Below are 19926 nucleotides of genomic sequence, written 5' to 3' on the forward strand. Positions count from 1 at the left end.
GGTTTGACTCGGCTCGTTCACTACTCTTGTTGCTCACAGGGTTGCCGTGGGCAACTGCCACATTTCCCTTAGCTTCTGTGTGCCCTTGTCTGTTTGTCTGTCGTGCACATAGTGAGCATAGGGACCGTCGCCCAGTTGTACGGCGTCGCCTAGGATGGGCCGTTGCAAGTAGGCAGGGACTGAGTGGCGGGTAGATTAGGGCTCACCTGTCTGTCTCCCTACCCCGCCATTACATAATCACAGGCCCATATACCTTTTCTACCCTGGTCCCTGACACAACTATGGACCCCCCTGAGACCCTGGCTCAGCAAATGCAGGGCCTCTCCCTACAGGTCCAAGCCCTGGCTCAGAGTGGCAACCAGCACGATGCTACCCTGGTAGTGCCCCCCACCTCACCTCTTGAACCCCACCTCAAGTTATATGACCAAAAGAGAAAAGATGCCACAAGACTAGAAAATATGGAAAAATAGAAAAATACTTTATTGAAAATAACACAATAATATACAATGATTAAAAAAGAATCCATTAACCAACAGGTTAAAAAAGACATACAAGCCATGCAATATACAAGGTAGGTGACGTCTAAAGTAGAAGGAAAATAGTAGAAGCCAAATGGCATGACCTGGTACTGAAGTACGTCGGCATATAATACTGAATTTTAAATGAGTACAAGTAACTGAAGGTATATGCCATATAAAATAATCTAAGAGGAGGTACTCAATAAATATGAAGATAGTGCCATAAAAGAATGAGCAATGTCAATATATGAAAAGTATTCACAACAACTGATGGTAATACACATACCCATTTTAGAACCAGGTAAACTGCACAGCAATATGTCTGCCCCAACGCGCGTTTCGGCGCAACTGCCTTCGTCTGGGGGTAGCGTTGAATGATATACATTCCACGTTCGCTTTCCTCGTGGTGAGGGAGATGGCCGCGCCTACCAGAAGCTCCGGTCACGATGGGCCGGAGCCGGATACACCTCAAGTTGCCTGACCGGTTCTCAGGGGACCGGAAGACTTTTTTCTCCTTTCGGGAGAGTTGTAGGCTCTATTTCCATCTAAAGCCCCACTCCTCAGGTTCTGGGAGCCAGCGAGTGGGTATAATTATGTCCCGGCTCCAGGACGGGCCCCAAGAATGGGCTTTCTCCTTGGCTCCCGACGCCCCTGAACTTTCCTCTGTTGACCTTTTTTTTTCTGCTCTCGGGCTCATATATGACGAGACTGACAAGACTGCCTTTGCCGAGAGTCAGCTGGTGACCTTACGTCAGGGTAAGAGACCCGTTGAGGAGTACTGTTCGGACTTTAGGAAGTGGTGTGTAGCTTCTCAGTGGAATGACCCTGCCTTGAGGTGCCAGTTTAGATTTGGTCTGCCGAACGCCCTGAAGGACCTGTTAGTTAGCTATCCCTCTACTGACTCTCTAGATCAGGTTATGGCTTTAGCGGTACGACTTGACCGACGTCTCAGGGAACGACGACTTTTTCAGGGAACGTTTTTGTGCCTTCTCCTCTGGCTTCCCCATGATGGCTCCCGAGGTTCCGTTGCTTCGTTCTTCCACGGAAAACTCGGATGAACCAATGCAACTCGGGGCCTCCGTGTCTCCCCAACAACATAGAGAGTTCCGCAGGAAGAATGGTCTCTGCTTCTACTGTGGGGATGACAAGCATCAAGTGAACAACTGTCCTAGGCGTAAGAATAAGCAGCCGGAAGAACTTCCGCACCTAAGTGATCATCGGGGAGGTCACTTGGGCGCACAGGTATTTCCCGTAAATATGAAACCTAATAAGATCTTCCTTCCCTTTCAGGTCTCTTTTGGTGGTAGGTCTGCTGCCTTCGTGGATTCAGGGTCTTCTGCTAATATTATGTCTGTGGAATTTGCTATGTCTCTAGCTATGCCATTGATTGATTTGCCTAAACCTGTCCCGGTAGTGGGTATCGACTCCACTCCTCTTGCTAATGGTTATTTTACGCAGCATACCCCTGTTTTTGAACTCCTTGTTGGCTCCATGCATTTGGAGCAGTGCTCTGTACTGGTGATGCAGGGATTATCGTCCGATTTGGTTTTAGGCCTTCCCTGGTTGCAGATGCATAATCCCACGTTTAACTGGAATACTGGGGATCTTACCAAATGGGGTAATGAATGCATGACGTCATGTTTTACTGTTAATTTTATTTCTCTCCCAGAGGAGGTGAACACTCTACCTGAGTTTATTCAGGACTTCGCTGATGTTTTTTCTATAAAGGCCTCCGAAGTGTTACCTTCTCATAGAGAATACGATTGCGCAATCGATTTGGTACCAGGAGCTAAGCTCCCTAAGGGTAGGATATTTAATCTCTCTTGTCCCGAACGTGAAGCCATGAGAGAGTATATCCAGGAATGCCTGGCCAAGGGTTACATTCGCCCCTCTACTTCTCCGGTATGTGCTGGCTTCTTCTTAGTAGGGAAGAAGGATGGTGGTCTTAGGCCGTGAATCGATTACCGAAACTAGAATAAGGTCACTGTAAGGAACCAGTATCCCCTTCCTTTGATTCCTGATCTCTTCAATCAGGTTCAGGGGGCCCAATGGTTCTCTAAGTTTGATCTACGGGGGGCTTATAACCTTATCCGCATCAATGAGGGGGATGAGTGGAAGACTGCGTTTAACACGCCCGAAGGTCATTTCGAATACCTCGTCATGCCCTTTGGTTTGTGTAATGCTCCCGCGGTCTTCCAGAATTTCATAAATGAGATTTTAAGAGACTACCTTGTGGTATTTCTTGTAGTGTACCTTGATGACATCCTTGTGTTTTCCAAGGACTGGTCCTCCCACATTGAGCATGTCAGGAAGGTGCTACAGGCCCTTCGGGAAAACAAACTGTTTGCTAAAACCGAAAAATGTGTGTTTGGGGTGCAGGAGATACAATTTTTGGGTCAAATCCTCACTCCTCATGAATTCCGCATGGACCCTGCCAAGGTTCAGGCTGTGGCTGAATGGGTCCAACCTGCCTCCCTGAAGGTGTTACAGTGCTTCCTGGGGTTTTCTAATTATTACAGGAGATTTTTTTCTAACTTCTCGGTCATCGCTAAGCCTCTTACGGATCTCACTCGCAAAGGTGCTGATCTCCTCCACTGGCCTCCAGAGGCGGTCCAGGCTTTTGAGGTCCTTAAGAAGTGCTTTATCTCGGCCCCAGTGCTAATTCAGCCTAACCAAATGGAGCCATTTATCGTGGAGGTTGACGCCTCCGAGGTGGGAGTGGGTGCTGTCTTGTCCCAGGGTACCAGGTCCCTCACCCATCTCCTTCCCTGTGCCTACTTCTCCAGGAAGTTCTCACCCACTGAGAGTAACTACGACATTGGCAACCACAAACTCTTAGCCATTAAATAGGCATTTGAAGAGTGGCGCCACTTCCTGGAGGGGGCTAGGCACCAGGTAACTGTCCTTACCGACCACAAGAATCTGGTTTTCCTAGAATCTGCCCGGAGGCTAAACCCGAGACAAGCTCGATGGGCGTTATTTTTTACTAGATTCAACTTTTTGGTCTAAAAATATTAAAGCTGATGCACTGTCGCGTAGCTTCATGGCCAGCCCTCCTTCGGAGGAAGATCCTGCTTGTGTTTTGCCTCCAGGTATAATCATTTCCTCTGTTGATTCTGACTTAGTCTCCGAAATTGCGGCTGATCAAGGTTCAGCTCCCGGGAACCTTCCTGAGAACAAGCTGTTTGTTCCCCTGCAATTTCGGCTAAGGGTACTCAGGGAAAATCATGACTCTGCACTATCTGGCCATCCAGGCATCCTGTGTACCAAGCACCTGATTGCCAGAAACTATTGGTGGCCTGGGTTGCTTAAAGACGTTAAGGCCTACTTCGCCGCTTGTGAAATTTGTGCTAGGTCCAAGACTCCCAGGTCCCGACCAGCGGGCTTACTATGTTCTTTGCCCATTCCCCAGAGACCTTGGACCCATATCTCCATGGATTTTATCACCGATCTGCCTCCATCTCAAGGCAAGTCGGTGGTGTGGTTTGTAGTAGACCGCTTCAGTAAGATGTGCCACTTTGTACCCCTCAAGAAACTACCCAATGCTAAGACGTTAGCTACCTTGTTTATCAGACACATCCTGCGTCTCCATGGGGTTCCTGTCAATGTTGTTTCCTACAGAGGGGTACAATTTGTTTCATTGTTTTGGAGAGCCTTCTGTAAAAAGTTGGAGATTGATCTGTCCTTCTCCTCGGCCTTCCATCCTGAAACTAATGGCCAAACCGAGAGGACTAATCAGTCTCTAGAACAATATTTAAGGTGTTTTATCTCTGACTGTCAATATGATTGGGTCTCCTTCATTTCCCTCGCTGAATTTTCACTTAATAACCGGGTCAGTAACTCGTCAGGGGTCTCCCCCTTTTTCTGTAATTTTGGGTTTAATCCACGGTTCTCCTCCGTTTCACCTGGTGGATCCAACAATCCCGAGGTAGTTGTCATTCATCGGGAACTGTGCACAGTCTGGGCCCAGGTTCAGAAGAACCTAGAAGCGTCCCAGAGCATACAAAAGACTCAGGCAGATAGAAGACGTTCTGCTAACCCCTTATTTGTGGTCGGAGATCTGGTGTGGCTGTCCTCAAAAAATTTGCGCCTTAAAGTCCCATCAAAAAAATTTGATCCCCGGTATATAGGGCCGTACAAGGTCATTGAAGTCCTTAATCCTGTCTCCTTCCGACTGGAGTTACCTCCGTCTTTTCGAATACACGACATGTTTCATGCCTCCCTCCTAAAACGCTGCTCCCCGTCCTTGGCTCCCTCGAGGAAACCTCCGGTCCCTGTTCTCACCCCTGAAGGGGTAGAATTCGAGGTGGCCAAGATTGTGGACAGCAGGATGGTCCAAGGCTCCCTCCAGTACCTGGTCCATTGGAGAGGATACGGGCCTGAGGAGAGGACTTGGGTACCCGCCCGGGATGTTCACGCTGGAGTATTGCTCAGGAGGTTCCATCTTCGGTTCCCCAATAAGCCAGGTCCACTTAGAAAGGGTCCAGTGGCCCCTCATAAAATGGGGGGTACTGTAAAGGATCTGCCAGACACAGCTTCTGTGTCGACGCCCATGGTTAGTCAGTCTGCACCTGCTCCTAAGTCTGATAGAGTGACTCCTTCCTCCACCAGTCAGGCTGGGCGGCTGAGGAGTGGGATAACCTATCACAGCCTGGCCAGACGGAGCTAGCTCCCGCCCTCTGTCTATTTATACCTTCATTTCCTGCTCCTCCTTTGCCTGTGATTCTTTCTGCTTCCTGGCTCTGCTGCTGCTTGTACCTTTTGTCAACTGCTTCATATCGACCCTGGCTTTACTGACTATTCTCCTGCTCTGCGTATTGTACCTCGTACACGCCTGGTTTGACTCGGCTCGTTCACTACTCTTGTTGCTCACGGGGTTGCCGTGGGAAGCTGCCCCATTTCCCTTAGCTTCTGTGTGCCCTTGTCTGTTTGTCTGTCGTGCACATAGTGAGCGTAGGGACCGTCGCCCAGTTGTATGCCATCGCCTAGGACGGGCTGTTGCAAGTAGGCAGGGACTGAGTGGCGGGTAGATTAGGGCTCACCTGTCTGTCTCTCTACCCCAACATTACAATATGTGTGTATATATATATATATATATATATATATATATATATATATATATATACACACAACCGTTCAAAAGTTTGGGGTCACCCAGACAATTTTGTGTTTTCCATGAAAACTCACACTTATATTTATCAAATGAGTTGCAAAATGACTACAAAATATAGTCAAGACATTGACAAGGTTAGAAATAATCATTTTTATTTGAAATTATAATTTTCTCCTTCAAACTTTGCTTTCGTCAAAGAATGCTCCAATTGCAGCAATTCCAGCATTGCAGACCTTTGGCATTCTAGCTGTTAATTTGCTGAGGTAATCGGGAGAAATTTCACCCCATGCTTCCAGAAGCCCCTCCCACAAGTTGGATTGGCTTGATGGGCACTTCTTGCGTACCATACGGTCAAGCTGCTCCCACAACAGCTCTATGGGGTTGAGATCTGGTGACTGCGCTGGCCACTCTATTACAGATAGAATGCCAGCTGCCTGCTTCTTCCCTAAATAGTTCTTGCATAATTTGGAGGTGTGCTTTGGGTCATTGTCCTGTTGTAGGATGAAATTGGCCCCAATCAAGCGCTGTCCACAGGGTATGGCATGGCGTTGCAAAATGGAGTGATAGCCTTCCTTTTTCAAAATCCCTTTTACCTTGTACAAATCTCCCACTTTACCAGCACCAAAGCAACCCCAGACCATCACATTACCTCCACCATGCTTGACAGATGGCATCAGGCACTCTTCCAGCATCTTTTCAGTTGTTCTTTGTCTCACAAATGTTCTTCTGTGTGATCCAAACACCTCAAACTTCGATTCATCCTGCTGGCCTCACTTGCTTGCTTCTGGTTCTGCTTCCTTATTCCGGTCCCCGTTTTCCACAATCCAAGATGACTGCTACTGTCTCAGACTTGCATATAGAAAAAACCCTGGCGCTGTCAGTGAGGATGTTGCTGAAGCCGGTACCCCTGTCAAGGACCCAGCACGAGAAGTGTCAGAAGAGATGGACACAACGCTGACATCATCGGTGCTTGTCCTTCTTAGAGCAGTGAAGGAGGTGGGGGCATGTCTCAGACTTGCAGACAACGCTCTCCACATGCAAGTTTGAGGCAGTAGCAGCCATCTTGGATCCTGGACAACTGGGACCAGAACGAGGGAACGGAGCAGGAAGCAAGAAAGTGAGGCCAGCAGGTAGGTTAACAATAATTTTACAGTTTAATTTTTTTTTTCTTCTGTGTTTATAAGAACGAGGGTCCCAAATCTCCAGATCCTCCTCACTGCACCCCCCACAGTGAGGCGGACATTGAATTGAGCGGCGGTCAAGCGTGCACGCTTCCATTTAATTAAAAGTGTATGGGAATGACGAAAACACCAAGGTACATGCTTGACCGCTGCTCCGTACAAGCTCCGCCTACATGGGAGTGTAAGTTTTATTTTACTCAAAATGCCCAAAATGTAAGGCTGGGTTCACACCTGCGTTCAGATTTCCGTTATTCTGCTCAGTCAGAGGAGCAGAAGAATGGAAAAATAAGAAGCACCTGATCCGTTGCACAACGGAAAACACCTGTCGCCATCGAAACCTATTGACTTTAATGGGTTTTGGCGGATTTCCATTGGGGTGTCCGTGGTTTTAATGAAAATAATAGTGCAGCATGTATCCGGTATTCTCTGTCAGGTCTGCAACGGAGCCTCCAACGCAGATGTGAACAAGGCCTAACACAAATTTTTGTATTTTTTTACGCTGGTTCACAAAAGAAAAAAATACAAATTCTACTGGACCTATTTAGAGACCGGCAGAAGCTCCAGGAGCGACATCATAAGGGTAGGAACACACTAGGCGGGTACGCTGAGTAAAACTACACAGCTTATCCGCCCGGTAGCCGCAGGGATTTCCGCCAGCAAAACCGCACAACATTGTGGTGCAGTTTTCGTGAGGCATGTCCACTGCGGGAATTTAGACTTACCCCGGCCGTAGTCTAGGCGAGGCGTCTCTCTCTTCTGAGCGTAGCCCCGCCTCCTGGGATGAAGCTGTAGACCATGTGACCGCTGCAGCAGTCTCATGGGATGAAACGTCATGACAGGAGGCCAGGCTGCGCTAAGAATAGAGGATCGCGTCACCTAGACTACGGCCGGGGTAAGTCTAAACTTTTTTATAAATTCAAAATAAAAAAATACCTTTTTATTTCTCTTTTGTGATTTTTGCGGCAGAACCACAGCATTTCCGCAACAGAGGAGCAGCGTTTTGGCAGCATAAATTGACCTTCTGCAGCTTAAAAAAACAACACTGCAGGTCAATTTTTTTTGCTGTGTGTGCATGAGATTTGTTCACATCTCATCCACTCTGCTGCTACTGTTATACGCTGCGGATTTTCCGCAATAAAATGTGTTGCATAAAATCCACAGTGTTCATGCCTAGTGTGTTCCCACCCTAACAATAAGGCCCAGTTCACAGAGTTTTTTGGCCTTGATTTTGACTCGGACACTGCGTCGGCATTGGGGCCAAAAAAATTTCCAAAACCGCCTCCCATTGATTTCATCTGAAATCAATGGGAGCCAGTCGCGGAGAAAATAAAAAGCAGCATGTCCTTTCTTGCCGCGGTTCCGCCTCAATCAATCAATGGAAGGCAGAAAAAGCATTTTTCGCGGCGTTTTTTGTCTGCGGTCCGCAATCGCCGCGGCCAAAAAACGCGGCGAAAAAAGGGGGGGCAGGTCAAAATCTGCCTCAAAATTCTTGAAGGATTTTTGAGGCAGATTTTTTTATGCCTGCAAAATACTCTGTGTGAACAGAGCCATACTTAATCAGCACTTTCAGACACTTTACTTACTGTGTCAGATCGCAGGTGCGCGCGAACGTGCAGTGTTTGACGGCCGGGCTCACATGAGAGGCACAGACAAATTGAGGGTGGAGGGGGGCCCGCAGCTCACAACATTTCTATGGTGAAAACAACGGGCCCCATTGCAGGGGCCTGTTTTTTTTCTACCAAAGGCAAGTGGCGGCAGTTGCCGGACCCCCTTTCAGTTAGGTTTGGCCGGGCCATGCACGATCTAGGGGTATGTGGACCCAGTAGGCCGCTCAGCCATAGCGGAGTGGCAGCTGGCCAAATAACAGTCTATATAAAGTCTATGCAAAATCCTTAGCAGAAGAGTACCTCTAAGAGTCCAGACAGTAGCAGAGGCTTTGGCATGGTTGGAGCTTGACGTGGCAGATGACACCAGACGCGGCGGAGGATACCAGATGTGGTAGATGACAGCAGACATGGCAGATGATACCAGACGTGGCAGATGATACACATGATACACATGACTCCAACTAAAGGCTTAGGTACAGGAAACAACAGGATACAGGGGGCAGGATACAGGAATACTGGGAGAAGTATACAACTAAGGGACCGTTTGCAATATGAATATGGCTAGACAACAACAATGCTCAGGCAAGGAGTGGAAGGGCAGAGCCCTTTTTATAGTCCAGGGTGATCTGGGGATTGGTTAGGGAACTTTTAGTATGCACGCGCGCTGGCACTTTAAGGACGGGGAGGAGCGTGCATGCACCTTACTTAGCACACAGTCCAGGGCAGGATGGCCGCGTGATTTGGCGTCTCCGAATAGGGAGATGCTGGCAGGAGGCCAGGAGTGTGCATTCGCAGCCATCCGGTGGCGGGCAGCGGCGGTCCCCGACTGCAGCCGTTACAGGCCCGTTTACACGTACCAACGATTTTACGATTTATGATTGATCATAGCAATGAAATATAAAACATAATTTATCACTAATAAAAATAGATCGTGTATACTGGTATCGTGCACTTACATTCATAACTACTATACAAATGCTGCTACAATTGAAAATAACATCATATGTATTATATTGTACTGATTTACTACTTTTCAAACCACCAATCATTTGTTTGTAGTTTTAAAAATTGTTATGTGTAAACAAGCCTTAGAGAAGTTGTCTTATTATTGACATTTGTGGCATATAGATACGATATGATACCAATGTCCCATCATCTGGGGTCCGACCTCTGATCGCTAGAACAAAGTGACTGTGACAGTAGCGCCATGTCACTTAGTCTCCTGTAGGCCCTGCTCAGCTTTTTTTGGGCACCACATGGACAGCCATTATAGTCAATAGCCAAATTCAGCTGTCAACTCTGACTCTCCAGGTCAATATTGTTAATAGTGGTAACAAGTGGCGGTGATCAAGACCTTTTTATATGATTCAAGAAATCTTCGCGTCCATAGTATGTATAAGTACATCCTAATAGCTAAGACTTTTATATTTATATCCATATATTTAATGACAAATCAACCAGTATACTACTCTACAGATCAACAGTTTGGGCCCAAACTTTGTCAGTCCGATACCACTGACGTGACATGTTCATATTCCTGTCATAAAATGTGCTGAACATAGGTCTCAAAGTGCGACTATATACCCACCGAGAGTCGGAGATACACTAGACATTTGTTCTCGGGTATTAAAATAAAGATGTAGGCTACACAAAGGGCATATATTTGGTAATGTTACACATGGGAGAGTGGAAGGATTATATTTTGGTATATAAAAATGAAAAAAAATCATAAGATAATGGTTCTGTTTTAAACTTTATGAATACCCCCTCTATGCTAAAAGAAATGGTTACAATTTTTTTAGAATGTATCGTTCTAAAAGATTACATTTTGTTTTGAAATTTAGCCATTGGTCACAAATACATAATAAAGCGGTAGAGATTTGACAATGACCTAAGTATTATTGTTGGGGTGGCATTAAGGCATTGCATATATTTTGGGTTGTTTCCTAATCCGTGCATTTTTTGGTATATTACTTTCCATTATTATTTCATATAAACTGCAGATCTAGGTCAGCTCTTTTTAGATCCTGCTGAAAGTGTTCTTTATGTTCATGTATTTGTTGGTGGTTGGTCTGTAACAGGAAGCAAATAATTCAGTAACAACAGGAGGGGGATGCTGAAATGTTTAGCACAGTATTCAGGGTGGCACAGTTACAAATTTAGAATTCACTTACAACTGTGTATTGTAAAATAAAAACTCTAAATTCATCCTGGGATGTTTTATGTGGGTTTATGTTCTCATTACTGTAGTTGGTCCTTAGTATTCTGTAAAAATGACATTTATCATATTTCCCAAGAGGCTGCCATCTTCAATGACCTTGCAATAGTTTATCTATTCCTGTATTTGATTTAATTCATCAGTATATGTGGAAAAAAGTTAATATTGATGCTCCCAGCACACATTTTGTTTTCCGTGAACGCCATGGATCTGCTTTTATCTGAGCTCTTTTGGCTTGTGGGAATATTTCTATTTCAAATTCATTCTTTTACAGCAATGAAACTTTTGTCCCCCCTTTATATGTAATTCGGCATAATTGTTGGCTTCATTCTTTTCATTATAACTGGGTTTCCGGAAAAAAAATTATGGTAAAGGACTGTAAACTCAGATACCCAAGAGTTTTTCTCAGTATTGAAACAGTCATCTGATAAGTCATTTAGGGGTAAATGATAAAATTCCTGATTGTCTAGTGTAGTGAAAGAATTAATGGTAACATCCTTGGTGGCATAGTATAGTGAAGGCGATAATCGTAACATCCCTGGTGGTCTAGTGTAGTGATGGCATTAATTATAACACCTCTTATCATAAAGAATAGTGGAGGGGTTAATGCTAACATTCCTGGTGGTCTAGTGTAATGAATAGGTTAATGATTACATTTCTGGGATGTCTAAAGTAATGAAAAGGGTTAATGATAACGTCCCTGGTGGTCTAGAGTACTGAAAAGGTCCCTGTATTTAAAGAGACTATATCACTACATTATAAGTGCCCTGTCTCCTGCATAATCTGATCGGCACTGTAATGTAGATAATAACAGTGGTTTTTATTTTGAAAAACTATCATTTTTGAGCAAGTTATGAACAATTTTAGATTTATGCTAATTAGTTTCTTAATAGACAAGTGGGCTTGTTTTTACTTTTTGTCAACTGGGCATTGCAAAGAGGAGTGTATGACGCTGACCATTTAGTGACCAATCAGCATCATACACTTCTCTCCATTCATGTCCATTTGTACTCAGCACAGCGTGATCACGAGAGATCACGCTGTGCTGTCTCTTACTCACACATTAACTTTACTGAAGTGTCTTGAGAGTGAATAGACATCACCTCCAGCCAGGACGCGATGTCTATTCACACTCCCGACACTTCGGTAAAGTTTGCGTGGGACTTAATTACAGCACAGCGTGATCTCGCTGTGCTGTCATTCATAGTGTGAATAGTCCCACAAAAACTTTACCGAAGTGTCGGGAGTGTGAATAGACATCGCGTCCTGGCTGGAGGCAATGTCTATTCACTCTCAAGACACTTCAGTAAAGTTAATGTGGGTGTATGTGACAACAAAGTATATGACGCTGATTGGTCACTGATTGGTCACTGATTGGTTAGCGTCATACACTCCTCTGTACAACGCCCAGTTGGTAAAAAGTCAAAACACAGCCAGTTGTCTATTAAGAAACTAATTAGCATAAATTAAGAATTGTTCATAACTTGCTCAAAAATGATCGTTTTTCAAAATAAAAACCAATGTGGTTATCTACATTACAGCGCCAATCAGATTATGTAGGAGATAGGGCACTTATAATCTGGTGACAGAGCCTCTTTAAGGGTCCTTCATCCCAGGACATGACTGTAGGCTGCTCAGTCAAACACATGCAGTCCATTGCATAATCAGCCAATCACAGAGTAAACGTAGCCTATCATAGACACAACATAGACAGGTAAAGTGTCTATGTAATCAGATATCTTTGAAGAGACTTTTGTCTCAAGCGTTTGGCCGGCTGAAACTGACTATAAATTCATGTGTGCCTTGTGGCCTTTCCAGTGTCGCAATATTGATGCATTTACAATGTGACATTTGCTTTGTTCACAATGTGCAGTTTTGGCGCAGTTTTCCGCCAAAACAAACCAAAAAAATTAACCAGAAGTCTGTTCTTTTATACTTTTTCATCCCATTAGAATAAACTCCTGATTTTGGATAAAAACTAAAAAAATTGCCTAAAAAGGGCTTTTCGTCATCACGACCTTAGTTTGCAGATCTTATTTGTCATTGCATTACTAACCTGCTCTGCTAACATGGTTTTCTTTTGGTTCTCTGTCCTCAGGTTTCAAGTGGCACAGCCTCCTGCTCTCCTGATTTGCCTTACACCCCCCTGCCATCAGTATCAAGGGACCCGACCAATCACAGAGGTAAGATGTACATGCAATATTATTTATATAGTCTTTTATTGCAAGGTGGTAAAAAGTTTACAGCGCATCCTCCTGCTCACTCCTCTATCGCTGGTTCAGCAGTTTCATTCTCCGTTCTGCACTTTTTCAAACTGATGATAAAAAAAACATCCTTGTCAAGGCCCAGAGCCGGCACATTGAGTTAATAAAAGTCAATGATTAGTGCAAGAGTAAAAAAAGCAAGCGTTAAACCTAGAGATAGCCATAGCAAAATGTAAGGACCATAGATCTGGCCCTCAACACCCGGAGGTCATTTGCTAGGTCACATAAGCAGAATGAGCCTGACATTTAAGCTCCAACCTCATACAGCAGATTTATTTTTCGAGGCCTGCTACACATTGCACAACTACGCTGCATGATGCGAAGTATCACGGAGAATGCTTCATCCAGGGAGGTGAAGACATAAATGATTATCAGTATAGGAACGCTCAATTCGGGGAGCTTTCATTGTCCTCTGTCATTTTGTAAATGTACATACAGAGCAATGCACCCACATTGGAGTCTTTTGCATTTGTTTGTTTGTTTAGTTTATGCATGTTTTAGATCGGATGTTATTGTTGCAAAACCTCATCTAATGTTTTAGGTCTGTAAGGCTCAGTTCACACTTTGTTTTTTTACACTGATTTTGACTGGGAAACCGCGTCTGAATCAACGGCAAAACCGTCCGAAACACCTCCCATTTATTTCAATGGGAGGCGGAGGTGTTTTTTATCCGCCACGGTTTTTAGCAGCATGCTTTTTTCTGCCGCGGTTCTGCTCTGACCTCCCATTGAAAACAATGGGAGGCAGAGAAAGCATCTTTCGCTGAGATTTTTTTGCCCATGACACTCAATGGCCGTGGGTGAAAAACGCAGCAAGAAGCGCGGCAAGAATTTGCAGGCAGGCCATTCCTGAAGGAATTTTGAGGCAGATTTTTCTGCCTGCAAAAAAACTCTGTGTGAACAGGGCCTAAGGCTGGGTACACACAGAGTTTTTTTGCAGGCGGAAATTCTGCCTCAAAATTCCGTTTGGAAGTTTGAGGCAGATTTTCCTCCCACTGCACGCCGATTTTCGCTGCTTTTTTCGCTTTCCCTTTTTCACCCGCAGCCATTGAGCGAAATACGAATGGATCTAACTATGATCTAATATACTAATTCTTTCTTCAAAGTCTTTATTTCAATCTAATGGATGTCATGATCACTCCATGCATCATAGTTGTGTATGGGCGGCTTTATGACAAGAATATCAATTTATTTGTTACTATTTTTGTACAATCTTGAACATAGTAAGAATCTACTTGGATAATGCAGATGCTTTCCTAGGACTGTAGACATGGCTGCAGTATTGTAAACATGGTATATAAAACAATATATTAGGGAATTGTTGAATGGGGTGTCCTGGTTGCAGCAAATAAACCTTATTTGTATAATGTAAAGGTATGAAATATATTAGTTTTCTTGTGTATCAAATATTCACTGTTTTTAAAATCTCTATTTAATGTCATTGTAGAATATCCTTTATTTCCATTGAATAAAAAGCAGTCCTGGCCATGTGATCGCAATGGTGTTTGGCTCTGATAACGAGCCCTGCACCCGTGTGACCATTATATGATCGGGACCTCGATCGATCACCAGAATATAGGAGCTGCAGCGCTAACTAAGCACTCCTCACAGCGTGGATGAGGACTTTGCAGAGAAGGAGCACAAAGGACCTTTGTCCCTTCGTTTTCTAGGTTGTCCGATAGGTCAGTTCCCCATCGATCATAATGGTATGACATATCCTAATGATACGGAATACCTCTTTAAAGGGGTTATCCGAGATACCATCATATTCTCAAAAACCCCTTTAACTCATGTAATTTATAAATGTAAATACATTTGTAATATTCTTACATTTTCCAACCAAAGTGGCCCCGTTTCCAGATCCTGCCATGGGGAACTTGACCGGTGACGTCACTCTCTGCACTGGCTCTCCCGCTTTGTTGCTCTTGAATTCTTTGCTGGGTATACGACACGTCACTTGTCACGTGGTGTATATCGGCTTGTTCTGCTTCACAGCCCGTAACGCGCATGGGCTGTCACTGCTGTTCTCGCGGTCCCTGCTGTTCTCCAGATAACGCATGCACGTTACAACAGAACAAGCTGATATACACCAAGTCACAAGTGACGTGTCGTATACCCGGCAAAGAATTCAAGATCAATAAAGCGGTAGAGCCAGTGCAGAGAGTGACGTCACCAGTTAAGTTCCACCATGGCAGGATCTGGAAATGGGGCCACTTTGGATAATGTAAGTATATTACAAATGTATTTACATTTAGACAATAAATTACATGCATTAAAGGGTTTTTTGAAAATATAATGGTATCTCGGAAAACCCCTTTAAGTGTTACTCTCTTTGCATGTACATTTCACAGTGTGCAACTACATAAATGTTGCGTAACTTTTCAGTTTTCTTTATTAATATCTATTCTATTTAATCTACACCATGTATTCTTCCTCTTTCACATCCATGGGTACTTTAAGGGTACGAACACACACACGGTGTAAACACTGCAGATTTTCTGCAACGGATTCATTGCGGAAAATCCACGGCGTCTTGCAGTAGCAGCAGTGTGGGTGAGATGTCAACAAATATCGTCCCCACACTGCGGAAAAATGCAGCCGAAAAAACTCACATAAATTGACCTGCGGTGTGGCTTCTTCAAGTCAATTAATGCTGTGGAATCGCAGCTCTTCTGTTGCGGGTTTTCCCATTGAATTCAATAGGGTGCTTAAACCCGCAACAAAGTGGTGTGTGTTGCGACATTTGCAGCGGAATCACAGCTATTCCGCCGCAAATATCGGAAGTAAGAAAAATGTAAATAAACTTATACTTACCCAGAGTTCCCTGCATCTTCTCCAGTCCAGCCTCCTGGGATGACATTGCCTCCCATGTGGCCTGTCGTGGAAGTCAATGGCTCCAAATATATTAGACCGAAATTTAGACGAGTGTTCCAACAGACACTCACACCAGGCACTTTATCCAGCATCCTAATCAGTAGATTTCATACCGATATATATAGAGAGAGGAGAAATAACACACAGACGCTGCTGATATGCTCAAAATAAGCCTCTGGAGGTTTATTGCCAAACTCAATTATAATAATATCATTCAAATGGGGTGTACAAATGGGGTGTACCCCATTGAGGTTTACCAATCAGAGGCAATGTGACAATAACTCTTATTCAGCCAACAGCAGACCATAAGAATATTTCAAATACATAATTCTAATTCTTCATTAAAATGCTGACATCAGGTAACATAATGGGCGTATAATGGGCAGTTGCTAGTGGTTTGTTCTCATGCGGGAATTTGTTGCAATAATGAGAAATAGTTACACTTTATGTCTGGGCGTTCAGCCAACCCGCTACAATGGCGTATGAAGGCCATATTATGAACACGTGAAGATAAGATATTTCTTTGAGTCTATTATATAGAGAAAAGGTCATTAGAAAATGGAGAAAACATATTTTAGTAATTCGGCATCCTGCTTTATAATTCATAATGTAATGTCATACAGAGAATATAAGTAAATAAACCATCCTTCACAAGGCCGCTGCAGCCAATCACAGGGTGCAGTGGTCACATGACCTGCAACGTCATCCCAGAAGGCCGGACTACGCACAGAGAAGAGGGAGGAGGTAAGTGTGAAAGTTTTTTTTATTTTTCCGGCGCTACTTCACGCAACAGAAATTATGGCGGAAAAGCGCACCACAATGTGGTGCGGTTTTTCGGACGGCATTCCCTGCGGTGTTCAGGGCGGATACCCTGAACATTCTGCTGGTATCTATTTAGACAACACACCATTACTGTCTCACTGTCATCTTAGAATTTTTACCATACTATGAATATCAGTGGGATATAAAATCCGTAAAATCACTGGCTGTTGAGGTCACGTCCCATACATATTGGCATCACTGCTGTTGCCAATCACTTATACTTTATGGCACGTCATCGCTGCTGTTTTGTAAACAGAGACTTATTGGGAACCATCGTCCGGAGTTTTAGCAGCCTGTCCAATGGTTACCAGCTGATCGCCACAGCAGCTACACTTATAAAGCGTTGTCCCTATTGGGCAACCTCTTTAAGGAATTTATAGATACCATCAAGACAATCCTTAGTATGAAATAATATCAAACATCTACTTTAATTAAGGATATATTATGTATTAGTAAATCATTGGTGTAGCCTTCCATCATAGGAATCAAAACAGTTAATGATAACACGCTCATTTAGGATGATATTTTATTATGTGAGCAAGCCAGCTTCCTTGACATTGCGGGGTTAAGAACATCTGCACAGCTTTAGAATGAGAATAAAAATACTTTCGTGTCCTTAAGTACAACGTAGGAAAAACTTCCAGTACTGTATGTTAGGCAGAGCAGAAACTCTGCAAGCTCACTGTCCAGATCCGAATGATTTACTCCCCTGCTCTCCCACATCTGAGTCCCATTGTAATGGAACCAGTGTGTGGGAGAGTGCGCAGGCCAAGGCAGGCGCGCTTCCTGTGTAATGTCAAACTCAGCACATTTATCAATGACAGTCAGGAAGGGTCATCCAGATGGAGAATCTCTTAATTCCTTTCCTGCTAGTGAATCTGCTTCAGCCAGCCTCGTTCTGTAAAGGAATTGTCATAAGTTGGGGATATACAAAGACGCACAAATGGGGCTCAATTTCACCTTTAAGTCCCGTTGTCATTAATGTCTGAAGTTTGTAGCAATCAGGCCAGAAGTATACACTTACATTTATAGTGGAAAGTACATCAGAATTATGTTAACACACTTTTCCTAATACACAATGTGCAATAATCTCTCTCTACGCTATTTTTCACGTGTGTGTCTCCTTTAATAAAACAGGTAGGATACAGATCGGCTATCCTTTTTGTGTTTATGTTTAGTTCTCTATATATGCTTCAGTTAAGAGTTGTGGACACCTTTGCAACCCTTTTTTTATTACTCCATCTAAAATCTGATCCTGCAGTCTTGCCCAGAAGCGTAACTTGTTTCTACTGTGCATTGGGCCCCAAAATCTGTAAGGCTGTGTTCACATCAGCATTCGGTTCCGTTGATGGGCTCCGTCAGACCTTTCCGTCAGGGGAACCCATCAACGGAAAGGCAAACGGAAACCATAGCTTCCGTTAGCATTACCATTGATTTCAATGGTAATGCTTCCGTTGCTAATGGTTTCTGTTTGTCTCCGTTCCGCAAGCTTTCCGTCTTTTGACGGAATCAATAGCGCAGTTTCGGTTTGTCTTTCCATTGATGGGTTCCCCAGATGGAAAGGTCTGATGGAACCCATCAACGAAACCAAACGCTGATGTGAACAGGCCCTAACAGGACCCCCCCCCCCCCACCTAGCATGTTCTATATATAATACTAGTGTCTTATACTGTGTAAGAGCGGATTTTGCCCCCCCTCAGTGCAACCAATTGCTAACACTCAGAATCCCCTAAATTTACGCCCATGGTCATGTGTGTCTCCCTTCCATCTCCTCTTCTATTGACTGTATTTTAGCAGAAAGAGGCGGCCAAAGGGCTGGGGTAACACATGACTGCAAGGTCAGACTACACATGATTTTCTTGTAGTTTTTTTCACCATGGGAACACATAGATCTGCATAGGAGCCTAATACACAAAACGGTAGCATATTTTAAACAAAGACTATTTGCAAAGTTGCTTCAGTTTTTGTTTTAGATGCATTGGAGCTACAGTATAAAATATCATTTGCAAAAGTTCTGATAGCCTTTAAACACTGGAAACTTGTAATAAACATAGTCTACTTATATGAATGCCCATAACAATCTTCACTCCCACATCTTATTTTAAAGTTTTCTGTTTGAATTTCATTTTTAAGTATTATGACTTTCATAAATGCCCATGTGTTTGGTGTATGTAAGTGTCCTTATGTACACAGCCATAGATGGAATATTTACATATTGCATTCTACTAAGGAACGCCAGGTTTATCCTTGGTCGTCTTAAGTCCTGTGCTTCCCTTCACAAAGAGGAAACAGAACCTTGCATGGTATCACTTTAATCCGAGAGGACAAGTCCACTCCATTCAAGGGTCCTGCTGGTTGATGAGTTATGACAAGTGATGTCACCTCAGGATGATTCAGATGAATGACTTGCAGGGGTCACTTCTCCCTGTTGAATCCAGCAGAATTCTTGCTTTCCCTCTAACACATTGATCTAAGCAAGAATGAGCTGAGCTGACATGTAATTGTGTGGTTAACCTTACTACTCAAACCTCTACCCTGTTCCTTTAGAAACCTTCTTCCAAAATGGAACCAGAGAAGGTGAACAGAACTTGGTGGGGGGGGGGGGGGTGTTCCGTCTAATTTTCTCTTTTATCTGGCTCGTAAAAATGCAGTTGATTAATGGCGGTGCTCAATAAATTATCCGCCCTCCACATGGAGGATGAGCTTGGAGATTTATTTTACATTTTCACATGTTACTCATTTAGCCTGTGGATGACTGGAGAAAGATGCTGAGCCTGGGGAATCTGACTGCTGAGGAGGGGTCCAAGGCTGTCCGGGAAACCTCAGGCAAATACTGTACTAGGGTGGTATGTCTTTACTCTTCCCAAAAGTCTTTCAAGGTGCGATTTTTAATCTAAACCCGAAAGTTTTTCTTTAGCATTTAATATGCTGTTTGAACTTATAAACACTTATAACTAAAATAGATGACGTTACAAGCGAGTCTGTCGCAACGACGGGGATGAGTAAACAGAACGCACATACTGTATTTTTGTAATACACTTAATGTTATGATTATGGCTTAACTTTTGTTATTAGTAGGGCTAAGTTCACACTACTGTTCTCTCCCGTTTAGGTCTCTTCCCTCAGAGGAAGACATGACCGAAAATCCAAACAGAAAGCATCGCTTCCTTTTGAATTACCATTGATTTCAATGTTAATTCCTTTGTTTCAGTTAGATTTGATTTGCCTCTATTCCGCTAGGTTTCCGTATTTTCCACGGAAGTAAAAGTGCTGTAGACTGCACTTTTGCTTTCGTGAAAAAAAAAACCTGAAACCTAGCTATTGTGCCCC

The 19926-nt window shown here is 43.8% G+C and overlaps 1 protein-coding gene across 1 annotated transcript in view; it reads left to right on the forward strand.

Annotated features, from left to right (window-relative positions):
- LRMDA (leucine rich melanocyte differentiation associated) overlaps positions 1–19926 on the forward strand; it is an 834718-nt gene that overhangs the window by 690860 nt on the left and 123932 nt on the right. Inside the window, exon 6 of the mRNA XM_075842829.1 lies at positions 12736–12820. Coding sequence (XP_075698944.1) covers positions 12736–12820 — 85 coding nt within the window. The remainder of the gene's footprint in view (positions 1–12735; positions 12821–19926) is intronic.

This window comes from Rhinoderma darwinii, chromosome 11, assembly GCF_050947455.1.
Source record: "Rhinoderma darwinii isolate aRhiDar2 chromosome 11, aRhiDar2.hap1, whole genome shotgun sequence".
Taxonomy (NCBI): Eukaryota; Metazoa; Chordata; class Amphibia; order Anura; family Rhinodermatidae; genus Rhinoderma; species Rhinoderma darwinii.